Consider the following 23,546-nt stretch of genomic DNA (forward strand, 5'->3'; position numbering starts at 1 on the left):
AGAAGCATATGCAGGCTCTATTTCACAACTGAAGTTGTTTTCTAGGATTTCTGCCATCGCCTTGGATATGTGTGCATTCGTCTTTTCCTAGTGTCTGTATTAAGAGCAAACTAAACCAGGCTTTTTTAAATCTAAAATTATTTAAACAATTTGAAGGCAAAATTGTTAAGAAAAAAAAAAAGTTTCTTCTTTTTTCTTTGTCTTTTATTCAGTAACACTTAATCTAAAACATTAATTCTTTGTTTTAGTCACCTAGAAATAGAAATGGTTGAAGCAGCATCAGCCCACCACACCACCACCACCACCAAACAGTGGCGACTAAATAGTTTTGTTAATTGCAAAGTTTTGACCAATAAATCAAGCGATTTTAGTCATAAGAGACTTCGTCAAATAAAACTTTTAATTACTCGTTTACAAAGATTCTGTCTGGGTTTTCAGCACCAACAAAAAAAATAAAATGGGGAAAAAAATAAAATAAAATAAATAGAAAATATTTTTTCATTAATTGTCAAAAGATTTTTTTTCTTGTTAATATGTCCGTGTTTCTCTGTCAGAAGTTATGTCCGCTTGTCGTTTGCCTCTGCAGAGTTGAACGGTTTTTAATGCAGAGAAAAATAAAGCCCCCCCCCCTCCCCGAAGGTGTTTCTGGATTGAAAACAAACTTTACTTTTTTTTTCTTACATGTTTTCTATGTAGGGAAAATACAACCGCAGTTCCACTCCCCCCAAAATGGGGGCATTCTGAATAGAGACAATTTTCTTTTATTAATTGTCTCAGTCTAGAAAGATTTATTTTATCACGACAAATACTAAAATTTGATCCAAAATAAAAAGCAAATAAACAATTTAAATTTAAAAGGTAATTTTTATCAGCTTGTAACCTTTAAGTTATAAACAGCATTTTCACTGGTCTCTCACTAGATGTGCCAGAAACTTCGTGAAAAATATTGAATTCGACCCCCTGTTTTTCCAAGCTTATAACTACTCGAAAAATGTAATTCAAACCCTAACTTTTTTTTTCAATTAAAGGAGCAAGGAACAAGGTTTCATAAAAAAAATTTTTTTTTAAAATACAAACAACGTGTTTAAAAAAAAAAGAAAAAAAAAAGGTTTTAAACTTCGGATTTTACAGGTAAATTTCCAAAAAAACTGTTCCTTTTTTTGTTTTGAATTAGAATATATTATTTATTGATCTTTTATCTTCAATTTGTGATATATAAAACTTTGGCACATAAATTATTTACTTTTTAATAGACATTTCAAAATAGGGGGGGGGGGCATGAATTAAAAAAAAAAAGTTTGTCTAAAATATTATATTCGGTTTATTGGAAAGAGCATAAAATTTCACATTGACCCTGAAAATATCGTAAAAATAGAATCAATAGAAAAATGTTGATAGATTTTTAACTTTTAAAAATTGAAAAATACTGAACTCGTAAAGTTCAATTAATTTCATTATTGTTTTTAAAAAAAATAAATAAATAAATAATATTTCTATTACTTTTAAAACAACTTTAATAGTTTATTTTGGAAGTATAATCCATAAAGAAAATAAACAACCCACTTTTAAAAGAGAAATTACGAGTTTTTTATATTTTATTCGCAGTTTCGTGTTAGGGGTGTCACATTCCTACAAAAATTCTGATACACCTAGTCTCTCGCAACTAGGAAACTGCATTTTCATTGATCTCTCGCAACTAGGAAACGGCATTTTCACTCGTCTCTTGCAATCTTGAAACGGCATTTTCATTCGTTTGTAAGTTTTTAAATTCTTTTCTCCACCTTACTCACACAAGAGACATTGCTAATCTTTCTCTCTTTTATTATTTCATGTTATGTGTTCGACTGAGCTTCATTCTAAGGTTGCCCTCTTTTCTGTAAATCACTCCCACAAAAAAAAAAAAAAAATCTAGCTAAAACCATTCAATAAATTGCCCTTCCCATTCCGCATACCTCAAACTAAGTGGAATTTCCATTGGCAGAGTCTTTTCTAGAAATGTTCCAGATTATCCTCGTATTCCTGTAAGAATCTTTGTCTCGATACCTGATTGAAGACTCGAAAAACAAAAGGAATTTTCAGCACTCATTTTATTTAACGTTGATGTTTTCGGAGACTTTTCCATGTACAATCGGACGCTCAGAGCCTGCCTCTCACTAACCCCTCCCTCACTCTTCACTGAAACTTCGCTTTAACATTTACTTATTCTCTAACAAGACAATTGTTTTTGGATACATGAGTTTGTGTTTCTCTGCATTACTAAACTAACATTTATTTTTAAAATTACAATACTTGTATTTTTATTTGATCAACATAACCTCTACTAAATTACCAAACAATATCACATTATGCCACACAACTATGTTCTGCAGCAACTTACATTAATAGTTATATCTTTATTAAAGCGTAGATTTTTACTTCTGATTTCGCTGGAAAAATGGTAGGATCCTTTTACCGCTTCAAAATATATCTCACTCCTGATGCAATTCTCTATCTATATAAAAGCCAAGTACGTCCAAGAATGGAGTACTGCTGCCACATATGGGCAGGAACTGCTAAAAACAGCCTATTCTGCCTTGACCGAGTACAAAATAGGCTTAGTGGGGGATGCCCTCTCTTCACTGCAACCTCTCTCCCACAGGAGAGCCGTTGCGCGCCTGTCTTTGTTTTATCATTATTTCCATGGCAAGTGCTCGTCTGAACTCCAATCTATCGTCCCCCTTCGCCAATCTTTCACGATAAACACCTGTCTAGCTGAAACCACTATCAAAAATTTCCTCTACTCTTTAGCTGTGCCAAAACCAAAACGTAAATTCCATAAACAAGGCTTCTTTCTTGGAAGTGCACACCTATGGAACTCTTCCGTTTGCCTGTTTCCCACCTGACTACAACCTGGATGTCTTCAAGTCCAACAAACAAATTCCTGATGAACCGCCCCCACTTTATCAAATCTCCAATGTTAACGATTACTACGATACTATCCCATTGATTACTGCACACACAATAACTCCTATCCCTGAGTGGCTTCCGGGCCTTGATAAGAGAGCACCAGTACAAAAAAAAAAAAAAAAAAGACAGCGCCAGTAAAAGAAAAAAGGCAGCAAGCGCCAGTAAAAAAAGACAGCGCCAGTAAAAAAAAAAAAAAAAAAAAAAAGGGCACAGTGAGCACCAGAAAAGAAAAGATAAAAGAGCACCGGAAGAAAAAAGAAAGACACAAAGAGCACCGGAAGAAAAAAGAAAGACACAAAGAGCACCGGGAGGGAAAAAAGGCATAAAGAGCACCGGGAGGGAAAAAAGGCATAAAGAGCACCGGGAGGGAAAAAAGGCACAAAGAGCACCGGGAGGGAAAAAGACACAAAGAGCACCGGGAGGGAAAAAAGACACAAAGAACACCGGGAGGGAAAAAAGACACAAAGAACACCGGGAAGGAAAAAAGACACAAAGAGCACCAGAAGGGAAAAAAGACACAAAGAGCACCGGAAGGGAAAAAAGACACAAAGAGCACCGGAAGGGAAAAAAGACACAAAGAGCACCGGAAGGGAAAAAAGACACAAAGAGCACCGGAAGGGAAAAAAGGCACAAATGGCAACCGAATAAAAAGACAAAGAGCACCGGGAAAAGAGATTCCTATATGTCCTTAATGACTTATGGTGGCAAATACGATTTTCCTTTTTTCTTTTGTTCCAACAAGAAACTGTGTATTTTTACTCGTCTTCCCTTAACAAGCACTGACATTTACCAAAACTTCCTACATTACAGCACCCCCCACTCCACCCCCATACGTAATCATTTTCCATTCACAAAGCATCCTTAATCATCAACATATTGATAAAGAATAATAATAATAATAATAATAATAATAATAATAATAATACCAACAACTCTTTGTTTAATAAGTTAATCAGCATAATCCTGGTGAATAGGTGAATCCAGGGTCATGAAAATTGTTTTAGACATTTTGTGAAAGTTTGAGTGATTAAAAATAGCAGCAGCAGTCTACCCCCCCCCCCACACACACACACACATTTTCAGGTTCAACTGAAAAGATCATCTTCCTGCAAAAAAAAAAAAGAGATCATTAAGGCCGAAATCAAATGCCACCAACAAAGTCCAATCAGTTTGGGACTAAGAAGAATCAACTCCATTTCATCATCCATGTCCTTTCTGTGCTCAACAAACAATTAATGGTGATTATGATGAGGTAAAAAAAAAAAATAATTACATGTTGCAGGTCATTAAATAAGATACATTGTTTTTAGAATCTGTGCAGCAAACTTCTTTTTTGCCTCAAAATCTTGCAAAAGTTTTTCACGATCAGAATAAGTGCAACTTTATGACCTAGCATCTTCAAGGTTAAAACACATGACGTATTTATCTATCTACCTATCTATCCATCCATCCATATTTATTATAAAGTAAAAGACTACCCATCTCAGTACTAGTAAAATTAATTCCTCAAACTTAACAGATTCAAACCAAATTTATGTCCCTCATATAAAAATTAAAATCAATATATAATGACATTAAACCTTATGTTTAGAATCCTAATTCCAATTTGGATTGTATTTAGAATCTATGCAGCATACTCTTTTCTTTTTGCCTCAAAATCTGACAAAAGTTTTTCATTTCATGATCAGCAAAAATGCACCTTTATGACTTACCATCTTCAGGGTTAGCGCAAGAACACCAACACATGGCATATATATATATATATATATATATATATATATATATATATATATATATATATATATATATAAAAGTGAAAGTGTCTGTGTGTCTGTATCTGTGTGTGTGTACATTTCCCTACGCAATAACTCTGTCAATTTTTAGTCTACAGACTCGAAATTTGATATACAGGTTATTGATATCTGGGAAAATCGATGTGATCGGTTTTTGGCCAGAAATTTGTCTTTTAAGGAGTCAAAGATCAACGATTTAACCTTTGAGGGCTCTACCAAACTCCTCTGACAATTTTGGGTCTACGCACTTGAAATTTTAGATATAGGTTCCTTGGACATGGATCTAACTTAATAACTTGATTTGAGCCCAAAACAATAAATTTTAAGGGGGTCAAAAAGGGGATCAAAGTTTAAAAAATTGACCTCTGCGGTCTCTTCCAAATTACTCAGACAATTTCTGGTCTAAACATTTGAAATTTTACATAAAGGGTATTCATAGATAGGGCAAGCTTTTTCAATTGTTTGGGTCGAAAATTTTTAGTTACCAATATATAAATGTATGTATGTATGTATGTTTGCATATCTGCCTAAAACTTTCGACAGAGGCAACAGCTTTTACCAAGATCAGAATCGTTTTTAGTTCGACCTTTCAAACGACAAATATAAAAACATTAATATCTTCCCCTTCAACTAGGCACTTTTCTACAGGTTTGGGGGGGGTCACTTTTTCCGCCGATATTTTTTAAAGTTATCCTCTCCTTTAGATTGTCTAGCTTTAATTTTAAAAAAATGTTGCTTCCGGTTTGGCAGTGGTCGTAACAGCATAAACATTAGGTTTTACCCCGTTCTTTTCCTCCTATGCGGTACGGGTTCGAGCCTGCCTTCCTACTATCACTTTCTTCTTTTTTTGCTTAACATACACATCCAAACACCCGGGCAACGCCGGGCGCCCATGCTAGTATATATATATATAGAGGCTCGCTGTTTGTTTATAAAAACAAGCGATTAGAGCACTGTAAAGTGGTGGACAAATGTTTGTTTAAATAGTGAGTGTAATTAATTATGGCAAAACTATGCGCGCTTGTAAGTACAACGATGGTTACAACTTTAAGCATAAAGAATTACATTGCTTAATATCCGGAAATTACTTAATTTAGATTTAGACACAGGTTAACTTAGTAAATAAAAAATTATCTACGATAATTAATATACATGATCAGTCAATAAATGAAAAAAACAATGATGGATTCTAAATATCATTTTTTTTTCTATATTTGTATAATTCTGATGAGAAGCATTTAGCTTCAAAATGCCAAGACCTAAGCAGTTTTTTTTTCTTCTTTATTTTTCCCTTGACTGTTCCTTATTATTCATGTTATATACAGTTCTGGTTAACTTTTATTCATCCTTATCTAATATATGGTACGCCCTCAAGAAGTTTCCAGACTTTTTTCATATGGGCACTTTTATTTAGAGTACACACATGAAACTTCAGTCCCCTTCGAAGTAATCTCTTCTGGCTGCAATGTATGTTCTCGACACATCCACACCAACACTTGTAAGAATGTATTAACTCGAAATTTGATGTAGAGCAATTCTTTTCCTTATTAAATTTTAATGTATCTAACTTATTTAAAGTGTTTTGTTTGAAAATGTGAAAAATCTATAAATAAAAAAAACTTATAAATCTATAAATAAAAAAAACTTATAAATCTATAAATAAAACACACTTATAAATCTATAAATAAAACACACTTATAAATCTATAAATAAAACACACTTATAAATCTATAAATAAAACACACTTATAAATCTATAAATAAAACACACTTATAAATCTATAAATAAAACACACTTATAAATCTATAAATAAAACACACTTATAAATCTATAAATAAAACACACTTATAAATCTATAAATAAAACACACTTATAAATCTATAAATAAAACACACTTATAAATCTATAAATAAAACACACTTATAAATCTATAAATAAAACACACTTATAAATCTATAAATAAAACACACTTATAAATCTATAAATAAAACACACTTATAAATCTATAAATAAAACACACTTATAAATCTATAAATAAAACACACTTATAAATCTATAAATAAAACACACTTATAAATCTATAAATAAAACACACTTATAAATCTATAAATAAAACACACTTATAAATCTATAAATAAAACACACTTATAAATCTATAAATAAAACACACTTATAAATCTATAAATAAAACACACTTATAAATCTATAAATAAAACACACTTATAAATCTATAAATAAAACACACTTATAAATCTATAAATAAAACACACTTATAAATCTATAAATAAAACACACTTATAAATCTATAAATAAAACAAACTTATAAATCTATAAATAAAACAAACTTATAAATCTATAAATAAAACAAACTTATAAATCTATAAATAAAACACACTTATAAATCTATAAATAAAACAAACTTATAAATCTATAAATAAAACAAACTTATAAATCTATAAATAAAACAAACTTATAAATCTATTAATAAAACAAACTTATAAATCTATTAATAAAACAAACTTATAAATCTATTAATAAAACAAACTTATAAATCTATAAATAAAACAAACTTATAAATCTATAAATAAAACAAACTTATAAATCTATAAATAAAACAAACTTATAAATCTATAAATAAAACAAACTTATAAATCTATAAATAAAACAAACTTATAAATCTATAAATAAAACAAACTTATAAATCTATAAATAAAACAAACTTATAAATCTATAAATAAAACAAACTTATAAATCTATAAATAAAACAAACTTATAAATCTATAAATAAAACAAACTTATAAATCTATAAATAAAACAAACTTATAAATCTATAAATAAAACAAACTTATAAATCTATAAATAAAACAAACTTATAAATCTATAAATAAAACAAACTTATAAATCTATAAATAAAACAAACTTATAAATCTATAAATAAAACAAACTTATAAATCTATAAATAAAACAAACTTATAAATCTATAAATAAAACAAACTTATAAATCTATAAATAAAACAAACTTATAAATCTATAAATAAAACAAACTTATAAATCTATAAATAAAACAAACTTATAAATCTATAAATAAAACAAACTTATAAATCTATAAATAAAACAAACTTATAAATCTATAAATAAAACAAACTTATAAATCTATAAATAAAACAAACTTATAAATCTATAAATAAAACAAACTTATAAATCTATAAATAAAACAAACTTATAAATCTATAAATAAAAAAAACTTATAAATCTATAAATAAAAAAACTTATAAATCTATAAATAAAAAAAAGACTTATAAATCTATAAATAAAAAAAACTTATAAATCTATAAATAAAATTAATGCATCCATGTTACTCACTGTTGCCTAGACTATATATGCCAAAATTCATAATGATCTGTTAATAAGTTTAGGAGATTATCTTTACTATTATATAAAAGGAACTGTGTGTGAGTTTATTCTCTACAGATTCAAACGGCTAGCCTAACATTTTAAATATTTCACAAGAAGCTACTTGATGCGTCTAGAAGTGTTCTTACATAGGTTTTGTATTGTAATGCCTCAGATAAGTATTAAAAATCGATCAAAAAAAAGAAAAGACAAAGAAGTTTGATTTTGACCAAAGTTAACACTTTTTATACAACCTAACATCACAAGTGAATTTGAGAAATTTTATCACCACACAAGCAGAAAGGCCCGCCATATAAAATCAACAGTAGATTCTTTTATAAGACATGGACACATTCAAAATGAATGTTTCTGTTTAGAGCATAACTGAATCATGATACTTGACCTTTTTACGTTTAACTTTAATTCAAGTGATTATGTAAAAATAATCTAAAATCAACAGTTGGTTTTTTAATAAGATAAGGGCACATTCGAAATGAATGTTTCTTTTTAGAGCACAATTGAAGCAGGATACTTGACTTTTTTGCATTTTAAACTTTATGTGAAGCCATGATTTACAGATAATTTTATAAAATCAATAGATTCTCTACAGTGCAATGTAGACTACAATGTCTTTTGGACCAAGTCACTGCAGGGAGGCAAGTGAAACTTCCTCCTGGTACACTAGATAGGGGTGGGGGGGATCCCTTAACTAGAGCAGGACATTTTGATGACAATAAAAGTATGGGAGGGTGGGACATTTGACGATCCTCATTCAATCCCAGACAACGCCGGATCTCCCAGCTAGCCCTGTATAAAAAAAGCATAAACATATATACATAGCTAACTTTGTATATAATCTACGACTGTTTAAGTACTGTTATTAGAATGAAAGCGAATTTCTTACCAATATCGTCTTCCTTTTGCACATGCATTGTTGGAGATAGACTTCTTATTGACACAGGTGTTGAATGAAAGTCTGTCTTTCATTGGAATAGGACAACCTCCATTTCATACAAGGCGTCATCAAAAGACTTTGGACAATGCAATCGTGATTGTAATGAAGATGAAAAGGAAGCACATGTAGCAAAGGTTCTCTTTCAAAAAGATCACAGAAGAAGTTTAAAAATAAGATATTAGTTACCGGCAATTTATATATAAAAAAAGATATATATACATAAAAAAAAGCTAGGCTCCTTCAGCCTTAGACAGACTATGGATATCCATGTAGGGGTGCCTGCGCGTGAAATTTTTTTGAGGTGCACAATCTCCAACCACAACGACATTACGAATATGCATGCATAACGTAGTAGTTCATGTTTTAAGTTTTAGCCTCGCAGCAAACATGTCTTCAGAGCTCACTCATTAATGGCCGAGGACAAAATAAATCGTAAGCTAAACATTTCAGTTCTCGGTGGTGGCATACGAGTCATTTTTTTTTAAACTTTAAATCATTACTATATATTGGGTCCATTATAATATAATAAATATGAAATTTGCATTAATAAAAATATATTTAAGCATATTTTATGACCGGGCAATACTGGGTGCCCTGCTAGCATATATATATATATGAGAGAGAGAGAAACAATAAACAGGAATGACTATTCTTCAGTTACGTCCATAAGTGGCTAAGGAAAAAAAAAAAAATAGTAAAATCTTATCTCGGGGGGGGGGGGCATAATTTAGTGGAGGATGAGGATCTATAATACATTTTTTTTTTTCATACAACTTATTTCAAACATGACAGACCAAGGAGAAAGCGCCATAGACAACTGGAGCCTCACAGACCAAGGAGAAAGAGCCATTGACAACTGGAGCCTCACAGACCAAGGAGAAAGAGCCATTGACAACTGGAGCCTCACAGACCAAGGAGAAAGAGCCATTGACAACTGGAGCCTCACAGACCAAGGAGAAAGAGCCATTGACAACTGGAGCCTCACAGACCAAGGAGAAAGAGCCATTGACAACTGGAGCCTCACAGACCAAGGAGAAAGAGCCATTGACAACTGGAGCCTCACAGACCAAGGAGAAAGAGCCATAGACAACTAGAACTTCACAGACCAAGGAGAAAGAGCCATAGACAACTGGAACTTCACAGACCAAGGAGAAAGAGCCATAGACAACTGGAACTTCACAGACCAAGGAGAAAGAGCCATAGACAACTGGAACTTCACAGACCAAGGAGAAAGAGCCATAGACAACTGGAACTTCACAGACCAAGGAGAAAGAGCCATAGACAACTGGAACTTCACAGACCATGGAGAAAGAGCCATAGACAACTGGAACTTCACAGACCAAGGAGAAAGAGCCATAGACAACTGAAACTTCACAGACCAAGGAGAAAGAGCCATAGACAACTGGAACTTCACAGACCAAGGAGAAAGAGCCATAGACAACTGGAACTTCACAGACCAAGGAGAAAGAGCCATTGACAACTGGAACTTCACAGACCAAGGAGAAAGAGCCATAGACAACTGGAACTTCACAGACCAAGGAGAAAGAGCCATAGACAACTGGAACTTCACAGACCAAGGAGAAAGAGCCATAGACAACTGGAACTTCACAGACCAAGGAGAAAGAGCCATAGACAACTGGAACTTCACAGACCAAGGAGAAAGAGGCATAGACAACTGGAACTTCACAGACCAAGGAGAAAGAGCCATAGACAACTGGAACTTCACAGACCAAGGAGAAAAAGCCATAGACAACTGGAACTTCACAGACCAAGGAGAAAAAGCCATAGACAACTGGAACTTCACAGACCAAGGAGAAAAAGCCATAGATAACTGGAACTTCACAGACCAAGGAGAAAGAGCCATAGACAACTGGAACTTCACAGACCAAGGAGAAAGAGCCATAGACAACTGGAACTTCACAGACCAAGGAGAAAGAGCCATAGACAACTGGAACTTCACAGACCAAGGAGAAAGAGCCATAGACAACTGGAACTTCACAGACCAAGGAGAAAGAGCCATAGACAACTGGAACCTTACAGATCAAGGAGAAAGCACCATTGACAACTGGAGACACACAGACCAAGGAGAAAGCACCATTGACAAGTCAAGAGGAAACAACTAATGAAGATGTACAGATGTATTTCATACTTAAACATCAAAAACTTTATAGATATGCATGGATGCATCAGAAATGCAATTTAAACTTAAACACAAGACACTGATTAAAAAAAATGCTATTTTAAACAACAAAACCAAATATGGATGGACAGAGCCTCTTATAGATTTACATGGACACATTTTAAAAGGATACATTGCATTGAGGGCTACTGCATTTTCCTCGGATACGGTGCACATGGAATAAAGATGACAAAATCTTAAATTTTCGTAAGTGATGTGTAAGAGTTTTTTTTTTAGAAAAAAAAATAAAAATGAAAGCCCCTTTTTTATCATTTTATTAGGATTTGATTGCATCCTGACACTCTCTATTCAATTATTATTATTATTAATACTATGTCAATGCAGATTGGCAGGAGGTACAAAGCAGGAGGGAGAGGAAGCAGAAGTCTCTTGAGAACCATTCCACCCTGTGTACATTGCCAAAAGCGTGTTGAATCCTTCATTAAACTGTTCAGCAAGACAATTAATCGTGAAAAACTAAAATGCATCTATTGACAAGTTGCAGAACAAAAAAAAAAACAAAAAAAAAACAATAGTAACGAGCAGTCGGAAATTAATGGAAACAAAAATAAATATTTAAAAAAAAAAATCAAAGAAAATAAATACGATTCCTAACTTTTGTATCAATAAAATCTAAAGTCAAATGGAAGACGCTTAATGTTTGCCTTTTTTCTCCCCACCCCATCTTTCTTCATTAACAATTTTCACATCAAAACTTGAATCATATCAATTCTACTTGAGACAAAAAAGGAAACCATTTTCATCTGCCAATAATGGTAACAATTGCCTTTCTCTTCTAAAAGACTTTCTAAATGCAAATGGAAACATTTCCACAAAGCAAATCATTTAACTAGCAACATTTCTCCATTTCTCTGCTAACAGAAAATCAACATGTAAACTTTAAAAATCAATACTAAATATTAAAAACTAAATTATTAATTACAATAGCAAGTATTAAGAAATATACATAACAATGAATAATCTTATATCTATATCATATTTTTCTGTCTTTCTGTTCTACTTTTTTTTTTTTTTGAAACTACTGAGCTGATCTGAGTGTAATTTTTGTATGGAACCTTGCTACAACGTACAGTGAACTAAGTATTATGGTATCCATTCGATGCACAGTTAGGAATTAATAGAGATTAGTATTTAATGCAAAAATGAGCACGAATTCAACCATCAATTTGGTATAAACCACTCATATCTCGACTAATTAACTTCACTGCCTTGTTCTACAAAGACAAAATATGAACAGCCATCCTATGTTTTCCTATGCTCGTAAGATACGATTAAATATGATATTTTAATTCATGCAGATTATGCATTTATTATTATACAGACAATTCTTTATTGATTATTGATTATATAGACAATTATTTATTGATTATACAGACAATTATTTATTGATTATTGATTATACAGACAATTCTTTATTGATTATACAGATAATTCTTTATTGATTACAAGCCTGGGTGCCCCGGTGTTTGGAGGTGTGTGTCCAGCAAAAAAAAAAAAAAAAAAAAAAAAAATTTTTTAGTATGTAAGCAGGCTGGAACCTATACTGCAAAGGGGGAAAAGAATGTTAAAAATTTTTTTTTAAAAAGTGATTGTGTCCATTACCAAACCGGAAGTGGTGAAGGTTTAACTTATGGCTAGACAATCGAAAAGAGAAAATGACTTTCGAAAATATTGGCGAAAAAAGTGACCCCCACCCCTCCTTGTAGAAAAGTACCCAGTTGAAGGTGAAAGAATTAATGTTTTGAGCCAATTCTTTGATATTTGTCATCCGAAAGGTCAAGCTTCCAAACGATACCGATCTCATGAAATACTGTCGCCTCTGTTGGAAGTTTTAGGCAGACATACAAACATACATTTAAACAGACTGGTGACATTTATATTATAGACTAGTGGGGATACCCGGCGTTGCCCGGATGTTTGTAGGTGTGTATGTGTTGGGGGAGTAGATCAAAAACAAAAACCCTGGTGTTTGGAGGTGTAAAAGAAAAAAGTTTTGGAAGGAGGTAGGCTCGAACCCGAAGCCTTGATGCGAAGGTGGAGAAGAAAGGGGGGGGGGGGAAGAAAATGTGACATCTAACCCGCTCGGCCATAAAGTTGACAGATTCACGAATTTAATGATAATAAGGTCAAACATATTTGTCAGTTAAGTTTGCTGCAAGGCAGTTTTTCTTTCCCCAATTTTGGCTGTTTGTTTACCCAAGATAAAAAATGGGGGTGTCCATTTGAAAAGCCATTGTCTGATATGACGGTTTTTGCCACATTGATCCAAGCCACGAATGCCAGGGAACTGATGGTGTGGATTCAGTTTCGTTTTTTTTTTTTTATACTGAAAAGCGAATCGAAGATGTGGCGATCGAAAAAAACTGTAAAAAATAGCGCGTAAAAATCGGGCAAACTAAAGATAGATGCGACCTCCGTTCATAACTCGTAGATAGGATTTAAGACAGTATATAAAAAGTTTTAAGGAGTGACCCGACCGAGCCCCTCCCCCCCAAAGCCATTGCCGGACATACACAAAAAGTGCACATACACACACACATTTTGCCATTTATATATATATAGATTATATTGAACCTAATATATAGTAGTGAGTTCAAAACTATATATATATATATATAATATAAAAATTATAACACGGAAATTACATAATTCTTCTATCTTATTGCTCTGTTTACCACATTGAGCTCTCATACCCGGATTTCCTCTGGATTTATTCCATTATAACACTATATATATATATATATATATATATATATATATATATATATATATATATATGACTTAGGTGCCATCAGTCAGAATCTAAATCAAAACATAAAACTCTTCATATATATATATATATATATATATTTCACCGGTCTTCCATTTTTTAAAAGATGGATTCACCAGATCGTTGAAGACAAGATTCAAGCAAGCCCGGATGGTCCACCGAGTTTTATAATCATACTAGCATGCCACCCGACGTAAAATATGCATAATATTATACAGTGTGTCCAAAAAGTCACTCAAGGGTTGAAAATCTTTGTCATTTTATCATTAATTTTTTTTTTTTTTTTTTTCAGACATTTTACAGATAATATTTTGCAAATTAAAATGACAAAGATTTTCAACCCTTCAGTGACTTTTTGGACACCCTGTTTATAAATATATATATATATATATATATATACATATGAGATAAAGGATGAGTGATATACAAGGCGTCCAAAAAGACACTGAAGAGTTGAAAATCTTTTTATTTTATCATTAATGATTATTTTTTTTCTCTATTTCAGATATTTTACAGATAATATTTTGCAAATTAATCATGGATAAGTACAGCATTGAACAACGTACACAAATTGTCAAATTGCTTTACCAAAATCAAGCGTCAATTGTTTTGACTCATTAACTCTTGCTGTGGCAATGTCAAACGGCCACCATGTTCCCAAGACTTGACTAGCCCCGACTTTTTCTTGTGGGGATATCTTAAAGAAAAAGTCTGCTAACAAACCCAAAACCCTACAAGAATTGAAGGAAAACATCGGGAACGAAATAAGGGAGTTAAATTGCAATCCAGAGATTCTGCAATCTGTCATGAATAATGTTTTGGAAAAGAGCACAAATATGCGAAGCTGAAAATGGGCAACACTTGAAAGACAATATTTTTCATGAATAAAGATTGTTTGAATTTTGCATTTACTCATAAAAAAATTTCCCAAATGTCTTAGTCAGATCGTGTTAAAATTACAGAAAGATATCAAAAATACAAAACCTATTGAAGTTCAAAACATTTCAGTGACTTTCTGAACGCACTGTATTTTAATTCATACAGAAACAAAGACATGTGTATGAACGTATGTTTTTTTTCTAAACAGTTCAGTTCTTGACAAAAAAACAACAAAAAAAAACCCCAAAGAAAAACCACTTGAGCTAAGATCAAAACCAAAACCTAAATACAGTAAGTCAAGTACGATAACCATTTGGCCAGTTTGACACAATCTTTACAAAGTGTTTTCAAACCTACTTATTCTTAGCATAAGAAATCTGTAATGTGAACAATTCAGGCATGCACATTCTCGAAACAGTAAAAAGATAAAAATCTGATGACCCCCACCACCACCACCACCACCACATACAACTTTTTCAATTTTTACCCCTTAGCAGCTCTTTTTTTCGGGATGAAAATCGATTAAAGTTTTCAACATGTCTGAATATCCTATATACCAAATTTAAAGTCTGTAGATCAAAGATTTATTGAGTATATAGGTCAAGGATTGTCGTCACACACGCGCACACACATTCTCACTTGGGCTCATCATTTTGTTTGTGTTTATCATATAAGGTCTATCTCTTTCTTATATCTGAGTATTACCTTTTTTTATTTGGGAGTCACCACTTACCAAGGCACGAAGGCCACTTAAGGACAAGGGTTAATGAATGTAAGGTGGTGGTGTAGTAATCACTTATGGTGCAAATCGAGTAGAACTTGATTATTTATAAGGACGGCTTAACAGGAACTTGTTTACATTAGATTTGAAGGCTACCATGTTGTATTCAACCGAGAAGCATGCCAGTAGAACAGTGTGCCTAAGGCAAGCAGTTCTGGGAAAGAAGCTTTGTTCATGGAATCTGTGCTTACATTCACGCACAGGTAGAGAATGAGGAAAATCATATATAGTGGTTGTAGCTTTTGCTTTTGGTGAAAGTCTGGCAAGTAGGAAACAATAGATTGGAGCTCAGTCGAGCATTTGCCATGAAAATAACGATAGAGCAGAGACAGAGATGTCGCTTCTATGGGAAGCTAAAAACAATTTCCCTTAAAAGGGTCTCTAAAACTGGCTCCTCTCAGAAAGCTTTCCTCCAAACTGGAACAATAAAAAGGGCCTCCTAAAATCAAAAGCAATGTAAAGTTCAAATTGTGTTGCCATGGCAACCGCATCTGATGTGGAAAAGACATGGATCAGTGCAAAATTGTCTGACTATTTTTCGGTTATTGCTGATTTCAAATTTGAGAGAAATAATCCTCTATACATGCAAGTGAAGGTTATATCTATCCAATTTCATATAAAGGGATTCCCGAGGGAATATGAAATCATATTTCTAAGTACAGGTTGCACGTTTTATTTATTTATTCATTTTTTAAGTTTAAGTTTTGCACCCTTGGAACAAACTCTTCTTGCTCTTGTTCAAAAGAGTTTTCTTGATTTTTTTTTTTTAAAGCTGAAAACGTGAATTTTTTTTTTAACCAGAAATTATTGCCTTAAGAAATTTCACACTGTAAAATTATTCTTTGATATGTTTAAAGTTGAGGGGGGAGGGGAGGAAAAAAACTTTTTTTCTCCAATTTTATTGATCGATGGGAATACAGAGTTCACCAAGTTTATTGATATAGTTCCATTTTCAGATACTTACCATATAGTGTTACGTCCCCCCCCACACTCACCCTTTTACACATCTATTAAATGTAATCTGCATGAATTAAAATATCATATTTAAGCATATTTTACGATGAGGCATAGGAAAACAGAACGCTTGTTCATATTTTGCCTTTGTAGAACAAGGCAGTGAAGTTACTTAGATGAGATATGAGTGCTTATACCAAATTGATGGTTGAATATGTGCTCATTTTTGCATTTAATACTAATATCTATTAATCTCTAACTGTGCATCAGACAGATAACATAATTAGTTCACTGCACCTTATAATAAACTTACACTCATATCGGCCCAGTAGTTTCCCATTGGAACAGACAGACAAAGATAAATATGATACACATATCTTACTAGACCTTATTAACTTACCTCCCCATGAGGGCAGAGTTAGATACAAAGTTTTTAATTTTTTTTTTTTACATAGGAATCACCACTTATCAAGGCCCGGAGGCCAATCGAGTCTAAGGGTTAATGGGTATACATTAGTCAATTAGTCAATGAGATTATAGCAAAGTAAACATAAGTAGTTGAAATTTTGTAAATTGGATTACTTAGAGGGGCAGTTCATCAAGAACTTGTTTACATTGGACTTGAAGACAATCAGATTGTAGTCAGCTGGAAAGCAGACAAACGGAAGAGAGTTCCACAGGCGTGCAATTCTAAGAAAGAAGCTTTATTCATAGAATCTACGTTTAGGTTTAGGCCCAGATAATATGGGGAAATACAATTCCCCAAGAAGGAGCATTCTGGATTGAGACGAAAAATGTGACTGTTTATAAGGATTTCTATTTCACTGACCAAGGATAGAAAAGGTAATACGCTTCCATCTGTAATCTAAATGAGTAAATGCAAAAGATTTTGCCATGTATTTTTTATAAAAAAAAAAAAAAAAAAAAAAAAAAAAAAGACAAAACGTTTGTATTATCATATATATAGTAATCTGCAAATAATTTCAAGTACATTGCGGTCTTTTTAATTTGCATATTCATTTTATAAACTTTTCTAAATAAATTAATATTTTGTAATAGACAGTTGTAATTTTGCATTGTCATATATATATATATATATATATATATATACACATACATACATACACACACACACACACAATATTTTTGTTTGCGCCTTTGGTTGCTGGGATGCTGAGAGCAGATACATTTCAATCTTAGCCAAAAGCGAAAGAAACCATAAAAATAATGCTTTTATGGTGAGACATTTTCAAATAAAAAAATAATTTAATTATTGTTTTATCTTTTTATGGAGGTGAGTAGTTTGGAAGAGGGGGTAACGTAGTATCTGTTTCATTGTCATGAGACCATCTTTACAGGAATTGCCTCCTTTTTTTTAAAAGGAAAGTGGGGTGGCGGAAGTGTAGTATCGTTTCTGTTACCATGATGCTATACTTGCAAGCATTATCTTTTATTAGGCGATGCTCCCAGGTATTACTTCTCCATTTTTCAGGAGAAGGCGCAGTATAGTACATGTTCATTCTTCATGATTATCTTTGTGCTTAGGAGAGAGTAGTGTATTATTTATTCTATAGCCATATATCCTCCTAGGCATTAACTTTTTTTTTTTTTTTTTTTAGAAGGGGGACATGCATTATATTATACTCTTTTGGGAGAGGGGGTCAGTGTGTGGTACCATTTGCTAGTACCACTGGCCGTTGTGCCCCCCCCCCCACATAGCAAAGAGGAGAATTGGCCGTAAGTAGAGGGATACACCAAAATAAGCAACCAAAATGCAATTTCGCTATCCCTTTTCTTTTCCTCCCCTCTCTCTTTCCATTCTAACAGCCATCTTTTTTGGCTCTTTGTAAAGGAGGTGGGGACACAGGCATTTTAGTTAAGGAGTAGCTAGATAGTTAGCTGATGAATCAAAAGTTGTTATAAATATTGTAACATATTACATGATAATTTTTGTAAAAAGATAAATAGTTAAGATTTATATATATATATATATAAATAAATCTTAACTATTTATCTTTTTACAAAAATTATCATGTAATGTAAATAATTTATAAACTATATATATGGCGATTAAGCTACACTGAATATTCGGTGTTTCATCCACTATAGGATTCGTCAGGCTTATGGGCGAATTCTGTGGTTGTTTCTCGTTTTTATATATGTTGAGGATTTTAGTTAGCCAATGGAATACTGAATGAAACCAAGAAACCAAAATTGTATCATTATAAATTATCCCCTCAGCTTCCCCCAAAATAGTGCCGGCATCAATTGGCACCATCCCAAATAGTTCAGAAGGATTAGGGAGTATGGAAACATTGAAGAGAAACCACTAACCGGACTTCCACTGCATGATACTGTTCCCCAGTTTACAAGCGATACGAAACATTTGATAATAATTTTTGAAATGGCACATATGTATATGTGTGTCATGGCTACGGCATTCACCCTGCATCAGCTTTTATCAACAAATTCACCACATCCCAAACACTGGCTGACCAGGTACATTGATCCAAAGCTGCTTCTATTATGAGTGCAAGCAATTCATGGTTCTAAAGGTTTAGGTCTACAATCAGTTCAGCATCCTCCTTCACTATCCAGGGCTAGGTTTTTAGTTGGCCACCGCAATGTTTCTTTCAGCCTGGTGGTGGTGGTGCAAGGTCGATGTCACCTGGATGTTGTCAAAAGGCTTGGCCAAACCAACAGAAGATATCTGTTAAGGAGAGAATTTTTGGAGGAAATGAATCTTGCAAAGACTGCATATTATATAGTTGGGGATAAACTGTTGTCAGTGGACACAGAGGATGTTGTGTAGGTACTGATAGCCAAATCCCTCCAGTTTGCGTAGGTCACTTGCCCGGATAGGCCAAGTCTTGCAGCGATAAATAGATGAGGACTTGGTGGATTGTGATTTCGGTGTTCAGCCTAATTTTTTTTTAGATTAGGGCCAGGATCAAAGTTGACAGAAAGTGGTACAATGTCTTCCTCCCCTTGACCTGCTGCGGTGTCGATAGAACCAGAATATTCGAACTGATGAACCTCTTAAAGGTTTCTGTATCAAAGACAACTGGCTGTTTTCTTTATTGAGAAAAAAAATCTGCCATCAGTAACCGTTTTATTAGCATTTATCTTCATGCCACTCTTTGAAGCATAAGATTGCATCTTGTCAATGGTCGATTGAATGTCAGCAAAGCTTTCACCGAATATGGCAATATCATCATTGTAATCAAGATCCAATATTTGTAAACTACAACTTATATATATATATATATACCAGGGCTCTACAGACAATTTTATCTTTGGTTGACCTTTGATAATTAAACATTTTTAGTCAAATAGAAAAGTTACTAACCCAATGATTTGGAATATGACATCTTTGTTCTGTAATGAGCATGTACATCGTAAAGATTTTTCTCTCTCTTTTTTTTTTTTTTAAATAATTTTAATCTATAAACTATATATATAAAAGGCAAAATGTGTGTGACCATTTTGTGTATGTCTTCAAAAGGCTTTTCTTGCACACGGTTCCGATGTCGTTACGATCGCTTACAACTGTTTATATGGATCCTAAATAATATGTACGATTTGGGAAAGTGCGTCGCATCTAGATTTATTTACGTCGACTTTTACAAAATTATTGCTATTTTGGCTTCTTGCGTGTTGATGAGGCTTTTTCGTATAAAAAGCGAAACTAATTCAAAGTTAACGAGTCCTCGGCATTGCGCCGGGAAACGTCCAGAAGCAATCAATCAGCTTTGATCAATGTTGTACATCAGACAATTGTTATTCAATCTGGACAATTGGGAGCTGGTTCCCCTCCCCCCAACAGATGTTGGGGGAAAAAAAACAAAAACAGTCAAACTTGGGTAAACAACTGCGTGACTTCTATTTGACCTTCTTAATTAGGTCAAATGGAAGCAGCAGAGTTAACTTTTATTGCGCACGCCTGTTTTTATAGTTTAATAAATAAATTCAAACCTGAGTATGTTGTATGTATGCCGCGGTGGCCTAATGGGTAACGTTGCCGGTTTTTTTTTTCACACATTAATTTCCAACTCAAGGGTATGGGTTCGATCTTCATACTTACCTACCAAAACATTTTTTTTTATTTAACACCCCCCCTGAGTTTTGATTTACCTCAAGACACCCGGGCATCGCTGGGTACCCCCCGCTAGTCTATATATATAAAAGTGAAAATGTATGTATGTACGCTTTTCCTCGATGTCCACAAAAGGCTTCTTTCAGAGAAGCTCTCACTCGCTTCGCAACTTCTTAAAACTTTTTATATCATCTATAAATTGTAATATCTCACAGTTAACCACGGAGCTCGCCTGTCTATTTAATTTTAATGACTTTCAAACGTTAATTATTTGACATTTCCCCGCATCAGCACGCGTTACATTCGGTTTTCGGTATAAACAAAAAGCGAAACTCGATTCTAATCACAGGCCCAGAGCCAGTGGTCTAACGTTTGGTCAATGTCGACTTCATCATATCAGATGGTAGCTTTCATTTCGAGACGAGGGAGCAGGTTTTTAAAAACAAACAAACCCATTTATTGACCTCATTAAAAACTGTCCCGCACAAAATGCTAACTGCTGAATACCTATCGCCGTCACGTTAATCAAAAACGCGCACCTATTTTTTTTTCACACTTTACTATTTTCCAACTGCGCGTCGTCAAGGCTTTTTTTTTTTTTTTCACACTTTACTATTTTCCAACTGCGCGTCGTCAAGGCTTTTTTTTTTTTTTTCACACTTTACTATTTTCCAACTGCGCGTCGTCAAGGCTTTTTTTTTTTCACGGGCACCTGTTTTTTTTCACACACACCTACAAACACGCGGGTAATGCCGGGTACCCCTCGCTAGTCTATAATATAAATATCACCTGCCTGTTTAAATTTATGTATGAATGTATGTACACTTGTATGTCTGCCTAAAACTTTTGACAAACGCGACAGATTTTCAGGAGAACAATATCATTTTGAAGCTCGACCCTTCAGATGACAAATATCAAAAAATTGGCAAAAAACATTAATTCCTTCAGCCTCAACTTGGCACTTCTCTACAAAGAGGGGGGGGTCGCTTTTTTTCGCCTCTTTTTGATTGTCTAGCTTTAATTTACACCTACGTCACTTCCGGTTTGGCGATGGGTACAACAGCAAAGACATCATTTTTTTTTTTCATGTTCTTTTCCTTCTTCGTGATACGGATTCAAGCCTGCCTGCCTACTACCACTTTTTTTTTTGCTCAACACACAGCCCCAAACATCCGGGCAATGCTGGGCACCCAAGCTAGTTGTAAATAAGCGCTGAATTTTATGTTGCGACTTGAAGGAATTCAAATTTCTTCAGATGTTTTTTTTTAAACAACCTTTGTTGAAAAAAAATAAAAGTATACTGTTCTATTAAATCTTTGTTTAAACAATTTTACTTTGCTCATTTTATTAAAAAATAAATAAAAGGTTGAAAGGGCATTTTTCACTCAGTGAAGTTGGAAGATTTTCAGTGACCCCCCCCCCACCAAAACCCCAAATGGTAAGTGTTTTATTATTTCTAATTGCCATTTGAGAAAAAAAAATCATCGACGAATGCAAGTGTTTCACTCTCAACATAAAGCCCTGTATATATGTACCGACTCCTATAGATGGTGTACTCTGGTGAAAGAAATGATTTCCATTTAGCATTGACGTAATGCTCTTCCATAAAATTAATCATGAATATCGTAAATAACAAAAAACAAAAAAAAAAAATTGATATCTTGTCCATTTTTGTAAGAGTTTGCTGCTGATTTAGCGGCGAAATCTTTAACTTACCTGTACTCATTTGGGCTGTGTGGGTCGCTAAGAAGTTGTAAATGTTGAGCTTCCTTTGTGCTGCTTGAACACCAGACCTGATGAAAAAGAACAAAACAATAAAATAAGGAAAATTCTCTGCAATAAACAGATTTCAGAAAAACAATAAGGTTATTATGAAATTACTATGCATAAGAAAATAAAAGTTATTAGTTATTGAGATGTACTTCTGACAAAAAAATATGCAAAATTAACTAACCCTGCGCCGTGGATTGCATAGACAGGATCAGTGTATTAGGAAGCTGCTGTTTTATTGTGAATATGAACTTGGTTAACTTGGTGCTTCCATCTCACTTTTTGTGCCAGAAATTACCCAACTTAATAGAGATAATCTACAGAATATCATTGACTTACGATATAACTGTCAGTAATGTAGAAATGTTAATCTTTTACTGTCTAAATCCTGGCTTTTAATAAAAAACAGATCCTAAAGATTTATAAGTGGAGCAAGTTTATCAGAAAGTGACATTAGTATTAGATCGGACTGTAAAAGCACCTGATAGTATTATTTATAGTCGTATGTGCACATATATCGAAGAGTGTATATCTTCAAGTGTGTATATAAGTGTGACATATCTTAACGGGATGACAATTGTTATTTGTTCATTATTAATATTAATATAGAGCCGAGAGATATGATGCGACAGTTCTTGTTAACAGAGTACATTATTGATGATTGCAGAGACAGACAGACAGTTAACACTTGAAGGGATGCTGCACAAAGTTCATTTACAGATGATAGATAAAAACACATTTACCTTTTAGTTGTAACTAGTGGGAGTGCCCGGCATTGCCCAGGTGTTTGTCGGTGTAAAAGAAAAAAAAGTTTTGGTAGGCTCGAACCCGGCGAAGGTGGAAAAAAAGTATAATGACTTATCTCGATGCTACGAAGGCAGTGGAATGAAAGTGGATGAAATTAAATGATTAAAAAGTTATGTGACAGGTGCATTAATTTAATGAGGCCATAGAGAAAATGAAATCTCACTGCGAGGCAGTTTTTTTTTTTTATTTTGTTGGGGGGGAA

General features: G+C 33.4%; 1 protein-coding gene across 15 annotated transcripts in view; it reads right to left on the minus strand.

The window, feature by feature from the left end:
• Positions 1-23,546, minus strand: part of LOC145261200 (endothelin-converting enzyme homolog) — a 662,230-nt gene that overhangs the window by 132,835 nt on the left and 505,849 nt on the right. For all 15 annotated transcript variants that reach the window (XM_080119539.1, XM_080119540.1, XM_080119532.1 and 12 more), the window contains one exon: positions 22,484-22,560. In XM_080119539.1, the coding sequence (XP_079975665.1) occupies positions 22,484-22,560 (77 nt within the window). The remainder of the gene's footprint in view (positions 1-22,483; positions 22,561-23,546) is intronic.

This window comes from Euprymna scolopes, chromosome 37 (genome assembly GCF_053919585.1).
Source record: "Euprymna scolopes isolate OS-2025 chromosome 37, ASM5391958v1, whole genome shotgun sequence".
Classification (NCBI taxonomy): Eukaryota; Metazoa; Mollusca; class Cephalopoda; order Sepiida; family Sepiolidae; genus Euprymna; species Euprymna scolopes.